The following is a 10,103-nucleotide window of genomic DNA, read 5'->3' as shown; positions in this document are numbered from 1 at the left end:
ATCGAACAATGTAACATCGTGGTACGAAAGTGAAAGTGTTGTGTCTCTAGCTTTGAAAGTCTTGGCTGTAAGTTAGTTAGTCAGCCTGGGATCTTATTTTTATTGTGTAGTAGATGAGTAATAATTTATCATAATAATTACTAAATGACAGAATTTAGAAACGACAAACTTATTACCTATGTAGTATGTACCCTTCAGATAATAATTAATATTATACAATGGCGTAGCCAGCATTTTGGAATAAGGAAGGCCAAAACAAAAAAAAAAACCAGCAACCGTTTTATTATTGAATAAACGCAAAAAAAAAAAATAAGAATAAAAATTATAATATAAATTGTCAATATCAAACGAATTAAAAAGAGGAGCACCTTTATGGCAATTTTTCAACATTTTTATAAGTACTGATTATTTGTACAAATAATGGCAGGAATGCGTTATTCTTAATAATTTTATATATTATAATAAAATTCAATACTTAAAGAAGTAACACATGGAACAAATAAAACTAATTGAAAATAATAAATTCAGTTAATACAAAAAATAAATAAACATAGTCTGGTTTTTAACACTTTTCTTAAGTTTGGTTTCACGTCTGTCTGTGATCAAATCTTGCGCGCTCGATTTTTATTTTTAAAATATATATTTTGCGGTATAAATACTTATTTTGGGTAGGTATCATAGTGCATATTTTATGACTTGTTATGGCTTTAGCCTACTGACTACAAGTCCTCTGCCTTAACTCATATATATTACATTGATACAGGCGTAATAAAGATTATAGTCTTATATCGTATATTACGTTTACACAAACGTTTCCTAATTAGACCGATTTACCAGATAAAATAATTATAAAATACCTTTTATTCTATGTGTCTATTTGTACCAAAACGTGTTGGCGTTTAGGTCAATGTACCTAAACGTCCAGCGCTCAAAATTATATGGCCAATTGGGTGGTGGGCAATGGGTTATGCGTCCCTCCCCGTGGCTACACCACTGATATTATAATATAATTCTAGTTTAATGAATATTAGCCCAGTGGTTAAGGAAGAAATACCAACAAGTAATAACAGATTGCGTCGAACTGGGAGGTATGAGTTCGCTTAACTCCACCCAATATAATATATTTTTATGTTTAAATTTAAAACTAAAACCTACAACGTCCACATAAGCAAATACCAATGATAAGTTGCCTACCCGAGTCAAAATCGGGCGCCTGAAGTTAGATTCACATATCCGCTTGAAAATTCGGCAATTTTTTTTAGTGTAATTATGTATTATTTAACAATGTTTGTGGGGACTTAATATCTTAACGTATATTTTTTATGTACCTACTGTACAGTAGAACAGTTACCCATTCTAGAGAACTTTTTGTTTTTATTATAATTTAGAACTGTCCTCGGCCATTAGAATTTAATGAGTTTTACAATAACATATTATGTTTACAGTAATTTATTACTAAATTAATAATATTAAAAATTATATTATTTTAGGTAGCTATAGATAAGTGTGTACAATTTTTATTAGTTTGATGTTTTTGTATAATAATAGCAGAAACCCTGGTGTGTCTAAATCTAAAAAAATTGGTACCATGTATTGTCAGAGGCCTAAATTGTATACCTACCATCGTAGAAACATAATACAAGTATTTTGTAAAATATGTAAAAATAATAGAAAAACACATATGGCCATATCGAGTCTTAAACACTTCCACTTTGCTACCAATAAATGAGTATCCGCTGGTCGCCACTGAAAAAAAATTAATTTATTGATGATTAAAGACAGCTGTGGACGGTAGGTCGACGCGATTTGTAACAACACAGGAATTCGCATTAGACGGCGGTGATTTTCAAACACTTAAAAACCAATAAATTCGTCTATCGACACATTAATCGATTCAAGAGAATTTTATTACAATCCACACAATCGTGTACGACGTATTATACCTATTGACTCGTCGCCATCGACTGGCTGACTAGCTCGACCTAATGGTTTTTTGAAAACGTTTTGAATATAATATATTATATCTATAATTATTAGGACCTGGATTTCCTAGCATATTTTAAACTCTGAATGTTTGTGATTAAAATATGTGAACGTTTCGGAACTCTACATATCATTTGAGTTAACTCATATTGTAACTATATTGTATGTTGGATATATTTAGATAATTGTAAAATATAAATGTTGCATTAGATAAAACGATTTAAATTTTGCTCAAAGTATTTTTAATAATGTTATACTTACTATTTTCATATTTTTTATTATCATTTTTATATAATTTATTATCTATATTACGGGCTATTATTCTTGTATTTTGGACCAAAGATAATCGAGAAAAATCGACTGGCGAAATATTTATAATCTTATGAATATATTTTGTAGAGTGCCAAATTTATAATTTTATTGCTATGAATACCATTTAAATATTGTTTCATAATAAATTAAAAACACCTTAGAAATTGTAGGTACGTCTTAAAAATTGAAAATTTTTTACCATTTTCCAAGTATTTTAATTCATAAACATAGTCACTTCTTATGGTAAAATACTAATATGTATCTATACGTACAATAATGTATACTATTTATTGGTTTATTTATTTGTGCATATCCTTCATAATATAATATTATAATATTACTTTGATGCATAAATAATATTAAGTGCATCATATTATCAAACGTTATTTTTCGCACAAATTCGGGCTTTACTCAAAAGTTAAAATACCGTTCCATTTAAAACGAGGCCTTGTCTAAAATTGGTTGGCTGTAAAACAGCATGCTATTAATAATTGATAACACGATGTTATTAATTATTATTAAACTACCATGGCAGAAATAATTTAGCTTTCGAACTTTGTACGTACCGGTCGACGATCCTGCAATCGCCCAAGCAAAACCCATGCACTTAGTCACTCAGTAAAACAGATGATAATAAGTAGTCTCTGCAATTATTTGTATTTTTATTGATCTATAACACACGAACCGAATTTACTTAACGTTTATGTGTATCAACAATTAATATAATAAAAATTATTTTTTTAATCGTATCTAATTCGATTTTATCTATAATATAATTATATTATTGCACTTAAATGGCGAACATTAAAATATATAAGGTATGGGTACAATAAATTATAATACACGCGCACACGTGGTCGTGATAAGCTGTATATGTTTGCACTTTGCAATATTATAATTGTATTATTAATAATATAGGTATAATACTTGCTGGTGTGCAAAAGTTCTACATTGATATTATATAGGTACGCGTGTTTTATCATTTTTATTAGTTCCAAGTAAATCAAACGCGCGAATATGAATTATATAGATAATATTATAATACCGTTATGATAACCAACCAAACGTGTGACTAATTAAGAGTAGGTACGTTACATACATCACATTACGTATGTGGTTGTCTCCGTCTTACTCTTACAAATGAACTTGGCAAATTTTAGTTCAGCAGATCCAATTTTATGCTGTCGTCTGTTGGTTTTTTATAATAATTAGAGGGAATGGACTTAATTATAAATTCAGTGCCGGCGTGAATATTTTATGAGGCGGCCGCCTCATGCAAAAATGGGGGTGGGTATCCCAATGAGTCCATTCTCCAAGACCTAGACGGCAAGACTAGTTTATAATTTACACTCGCGTAGTCACATACGACCTGCGTTTAAATTATGTGAAAAGATAAGTCTCAAATGTGAAAAAATTGGTGTGTGCCGTGTGGGTACTTATTTAAGGTATTCGCTTCGTAGGAAAAATAATTCATGTCGACACTGATTATAATCATTATTCATCATTATCAATCATAAAAAACATTATCAACGTTCTCAGCGCATTGATTTTCTTTACAAGCATATCATTCTACATTTTTGAGCGAGTCGTGAGCATTTCGAAATAATATAGTTCGTATAAATATAAAATAATATTATATAATAAATAATATAATTCGCCTGGTCATAACTCAGTGAAAACTTAAAATAGGTATGATAAAAACCAACGAGAGTACACAGATAAAAATATTCTGACCTTGAACTTTCATTATATAGGTGAATATTTATTCACATTAATATATTTCAAGCCAGCGCTCAGTGGCGTAATTTTTAGGAAAATGTGGAAAACTTGCCCCCCTTAAATTTGAAAGATGTAATTTTGCTACCCCCAGATATGCCAACAGTTGTAGAAATTTTAAATGTCTTCTACACTAAAGAATGAATGCCACACATTTATTATTCAACATGCATAAAATAAACATATTCTTCCCTCAAATTATTGCAAATAACAAGATTAATTATTTCAAATTTCTTCTTTTTATATAATAATATAATATATAATGTTGACGTACTGTCAACGTTATCGAATAATCTGGTTAATCAAAAATAACCCAATTAATTTCATGAACTATAATTACAGGATTATCATCACATTATATATTTTTTACAAACAAGTTTATCACCTATTATTTATGAACTATTATGTTGTACTTAATATTATTATTTAACAATATGGGTATAGGTAAACCAACGATTTGTTTCCAAGCCGTGTAAAATGAGTTTTAAGTCAACACTCTTACCTTATATGTAGTTATGTGTAAAAGCCAACAATAATTAGCTAGGTTTATGGTTTTAATTTTGGAAAATTAACTTTTTTGCCCTCCCTTTCTCCTAGTTCTTTACCTAGTTACTCCACAGCAGTAAAAACAACAAAACATTGGAACACTGTTGAACGTAAATTACGATAATTTTAGGATTATGTTATGCATTAGTTGTAGAAGACGGAAACAATGTCATGCGGGCATGACATCCTCAAATGCATAATATCGATGATATTATGTGTAACCGATACGTCATTAGCACGGTAAATTATGCAGGAATAACGTCATATTTGATTACATTTACAATATTATAATAAAGCTTAGACAAGTGTTATTTGTTACTTGGATGTTTTTAAAAAAAAACCACCGATAACCATCGTTGGTAATAAATTAATAATAAATAAAAATTATATTTTATTCTACGCTATTCTGTGCTATTCTGTGCATCGGCCGACATATTATTTAATTTGAACGACACTTATAGTAAGTTGAGTATAATATGATTCCGACCATTATACATCTATAATTGTATTAATTGTATAACTACGTTATCAGTCCATCTGCACTTGGAACTTAAAACATGTTTTGTTATACAAATATGCAGCTTGACGAGCTCAATATTATTGCACAATAGACTATCCTAGCAGCCCATTATGTTGGTGTTTTTCTGCGTATAATATAATATAACACCTATAATATAGACACGCATAATCCACTAGGTTGAATGTATCAAGTTTCATACCCCGGTATAATCACTAATGCATTTTCTAAGACCCGTGATTAAGTTGACGATCATTGTGTTGAAATTCTTATTCAAATAGTTTTGTTTAACTTCTTAAACAATATATATATAATATTACTTAAGTACTTAGAATAATTAAAAATAGTTTATTCATTATTAATTCAATTTGGAAACCTGTAAAATGTAATAATAATTATTTATTTACAAAAAAAAAAAAAAAAACAAATAAACGTAGTGTATATACCTACATTAAAAACAATTTACATTAAAATTTAACATAAGTTACAGATCATTAAAAAATAAATAGTAGAAAAACAATAAATAAAATAATATTAAATATTTAAGCAAAATGTACATTTACAGTGTTTTGAATCTCTAAAAATATGGATATTATATGATATGATCTTTTAACCAGGAAAAAAGGCTTGATTATAAAAACATATAATCATAATATTATAAAACTAAACAGATATTAAGATTTACGGGATGACATATCTATACTATCCATTTTTTGGCGAAGAAACAAAATATATAAATCGAATCGTCGATGTACAACAAGCACAATGACACCACTAGGATCGAAGTTAACCGTTGAAGCCCAACAGTAGTTTTCTAAACTAGTACATATTATTATACACCAGAGATATTTGATTCGTATGATTTTAGTTGTGTAGGTGTTTATTTTTTAAAATGGTCTGTTAAAACTTAAATTATACACGGGGTACCGTTAATACATTTAAATGGTAAACATACATTATGCTACGAATTTTACATTTGGATATGTGTTTTTCGTCGTCGTCCAATAATATATAGGAGCTACTTCATGTTGTGTGGAGTACTTAATGGACGTTATTGATTGTTATTGGCTTGGAGGCTTTTGGAGTTTCACACAATTTCACTATCACTCTGGTAGGAACGTCTTGGCCGCCGGGTGTAGTCCTCGCTGTGGGCGCCTCGTTATTTTTCACCGCATCCATGACGCTGTTCAACAAACCGTTTTGAGCGTGACCATTGGTTACCGGTGACGAAGACAATGCATCGTCTTCGTTGGGGCCGCTACTGTCGTCTTCGTCATCACTATCGTGGTCTCCCAGCAGGTTCTCTTCCACCGAACTAGCCGGCGAATCGTCACGTGTATCCTCCGTGTTGGCTGCTTCGTATTTTATATCTTTGAGCTCGACGGACTTATCATTGCTGGACACAATACTGTGACTCTGGGATTTTCCCAAACACACGGCCTTGTACACGATAGCTACGATGACTATTAGCAATATGGCCGCTGTTCCAGCTATATAGACATTAGACTTTAGGAACTCGGCAACCTGGGTCTGGACATTGTCTTCGTCTTCTGGCGCTTGCGCTTGTATCGTCTGAGAGACAATTCCACGGTCCATGCTGGATCGCATGGTGGATGAATTTCCATCGAGTGGATTGACCGAAGGTTGAACGTGAACCATTACTTCCTCGTTCGGGAGTATAGTAGTATCGTCCGTTTTGTCTTTGGACGATACTTCAACGGTGGTAGTAATGGGTTCTACTGACGTCGTTTCGATTTTAGGAACTATAAATGTATCAACCACGCGAGCTTTGGTAAATACTACTTCTTCGACTTGTGTATTGTTTTTGACTTCGTCAATTTGTGTGTTATTTTTTTCGTTTTCCATTTCAGTTTGTACTGTAGTTTTAACGTATACCACCGTAGGTTCACTATCACCGCTGCCTGAACCTGAACCAGAATCATCAATTTCTTCAAATGAATGCATCTCACTTTTTTCGATTTTTAATAAATGATCCGCTTGGTATATGTCCATGGGGTCGTCTCCCATCATTTCTTTGTCTGAACATACTTCAAACATATCACCCAACGGTTTTCCTGTATTATTACATGTTATCGAATTTCCAAAAGCCACGCCCCTAGATGATAATTTTTTATCAATTTCCGAGAGTTCACACGTGCAGTTAACTGGATTGCCGGTAAGATCAATTGTTTTCAAACGTTTATATGCTTCCAAGTCTTCGTTAATGTATTCAATTTGGTTGTGAGCAAGGTTTACAAACTTCACACCGGAAGGTCCAAATTGTGAACCGAGTGATTTGATCTGGTTTTTCGTAGCAAACAAGTATTTTAAATTGGGTAAACTTTTGAAATACACACTTTTCAGTGTGGTCAACCCGCATTCTGATAGGTCAAGCTCGGTTATAGATTCGGACACAAGGAATGAAGGACCCACAAAGAGTCTAGGGTTTTTACTTAATGACAAGAATGCCAGTTTCCGGTTGTTCGTGAATGTATTTCGGTGTAGTTTTCTAATACCCGTTCCTACAAGATTAAGTTCCACTAGTTCCGGTAACCCATAAAACGCCAAAATTCCCACGTAGTGTATCGTGCCTCCAGTAATATCTAGATACGTAAGCCGCGGGAAGTGTTTGAACGCCTTGTTTTTCAACATAACCGTTGACGCACGATCAGTTTCGAAGTGAATTCGAAGAATTTTTTGTGGCCATGCGGTCGTCATTTGATCCGGTAAGTCGGTACAATTAGCTACTTGTATTCCATTCTCGGTGGTGAAACATTTGCATGGATGGGGGCAAAGTGTAGCGGATGCACTTGCAATAAACAAGGCACACAGGACCGTAAGTGCTTGCATGACTTGTGAGATCATAACTGCATTTCTTCCTGTAATAAAAAATAAAAATAAAACATTTAGATGACTTCAGAATGAAATTACTACGATAATAATATTATGTTATTGTATTGATTTTGTTTTTTGTTCTCAGATGTATCCATTTCTAAAATGTATGTGTTATAATTTAACAATTATTTAGTAGCTAGTATAGAAAGTATAATAAATATTTTCTAGTATTAGGAGGCATGTTGAAAGGTATTTAAAATACGTCAGTAATATGCATGGTTTAATCTCAAAAATTAATAACAGAATACATATTAATTATCAAGTAACGGGGTGATTAATAAAATAATAAACGTGATAAAAATTGACGAGAGTTTATTTTTACGATATGGAATGCACTACTTAATGTTTACCTATAACTATCTTGTTAAATAGTTGTTTATATTTTGGTCAAAAAAGTATAATCATTTGTATAATATGTGCAATTATAATACAGTTACAATATAGTTGTTATAATATGTGCACTCAAAATATTTGCGTTTAAAACCGAGGACAGGTACTAGTGAGTAGTTGTGAAGTGACAAAGAAAATAGCATTTCAACGGGGAAGAATATTCGTAGAAAATTCTACTTATAATAAATATACGAATTTAAAATGATGATTGCAAGTTGCAACTTATAAATTATCTAAATACAATTATGCATTGATTCAAAAACAAAAATATGTAAGACGTGAAAATAATAAAGTTTCATTATGTTTATGTTTGATGGTGACATAATTAAATAATATTCAGTTATGTAACTGCGTAATAAATATTAATAACATAATATATTATATAGCATTGCTATTTTCTATGTACAATTTGTAATATCTGTAAGCTTTTTAAAAACGTTATAATATTATAGTCATTCAGTTGCACGTCGTTGATATTTTAATTTTTGATCAGCAAACAGTAATAATTGCATTACCTATGTGGTAAAAAAGCAGATTAATTATTGATTTATGTATTTATTTAATAAACAGTTCAATAAATCATGAATGTTAATTTAATAGTTTAGACACAAAATATAATATATTATAATATAAATCCCGAGTAAACTGAAGTGAAGATGCTAGCTGATGGTAAGTTTCCGTTTAAACTTTTATTCATATTTTAAAATAGGCTTTATTTATATGCCTAGTGTAGATACTAGTGAGACATAGTAATTATTACTAAAGAAAGTTGTAATTTATTCACAGAATCTCTAATTAGATTATTTACTAATAATAATAATAATAACATTATTTTCCCTTATCATTATTATCCACCAACTAGCCACGGTTTTTAATATATTATACTATATTAAAAATGTGATTCTGTTTAAGATATATTAGAAATATTACATTTAAGTGAATAGTATTATGAAATATTTGGTTAATATATTTAGTTAACATTATTTACCACCGTAGTCGTAGGTAGTCATATTAAAAATAATTGACAACCAAATAAAGCAAAATAAATATTCTACAATTTACAATTTATTATAATAAGGGATATGTCAGGTCTATATTATTAAGTAATATCCAATAAATAGTAAAAATAATTATTTTATTTTAAACAAATATAAATTATAATTTATTCTGGATTCTGGAATAATATTATCAAAGTGAAATGATTTAACATTAAACTAACAAAAATGTGTAGATTACAATTATTTTAATTTTTTGGCTATCAAATAAAACAACTGTGGAAGTGTATAACTTGTAAAATAATAATATAGTATAATAAAATGCATAACACCGATTGCAGGATATTTCCGACATTTCATTTCCTCTTGTTAACATTTCACATATATTATAGCCCATAATTCATAAGTCTTTAATCATATTTTGAGTTTTTAATCCTTTTTAATGATTTCATTTATGGTTTTACAGTATTATATAAGGCACATACACTATATAATCTATTTAGTACACGAGTAAAAAACTATAACCTAAACTAGCTGATAAGTTATTGTTATTTTTATATTGCTTTATTTAACCAAAAAAAATAATATATTCCTTCGAATTACTGTCCTTTGCTTAGTTGAAAAAAATATTAAGAATTAACTCAAAACTGTAGCAGTTAATACGATTGGTAGAATTTATATTTAAGTTC

The 10,103-nt window shown here is 30.2% G+C and overlaps 1 protein-coding gene across 1 annotated transcript in view; it reads right to left on the bottom strand.

Annotated features, from left to right (window-relative positions):
• Nucleotides 1-5,513: 5,513 nt before the first annotated feature.
• LOC132949254 (leucine-rich repeat-containing protein let-4-like) overlaps nt 5,514-10,103 on the bottom strand; it is a 30,356-nt gene continuing 25,766 nt past the window's right edge. The window contains exon 2 of the mRNA XM_061020042.1: nt 5,514-8,013. Within this exon, the coding sequence (XP_060876025.1) occupies nt 6,176-7,999 (1,824 nt within the window). The 5' untranslated portion in view covers nt 8,000-8,013 and the 3' untranslated portion in view covers nt 5,514-6,175. The remainder of the gene's footprint in view (nt 8,014-10,103) is intronic.

The sequence above is a fragment of the Metopolophium dirhodum genome, chromosome 7 (assembly GCF_019925205.1).
Source record: "Metopolophium dirhodum isolate CAU chromosome 7, ASM1992520v1, whole genome shotgun sequence".
Taxonomy (NCBI): Eukaryota; Metazoa; Arthropoda; class Insecta; order Hemiptera; family Aphididae; genus Metopolophium; species Metopolophium dirhodum.
This window is presented reverse-complemented; position numbering and strand designations above follow the sequence as displayed.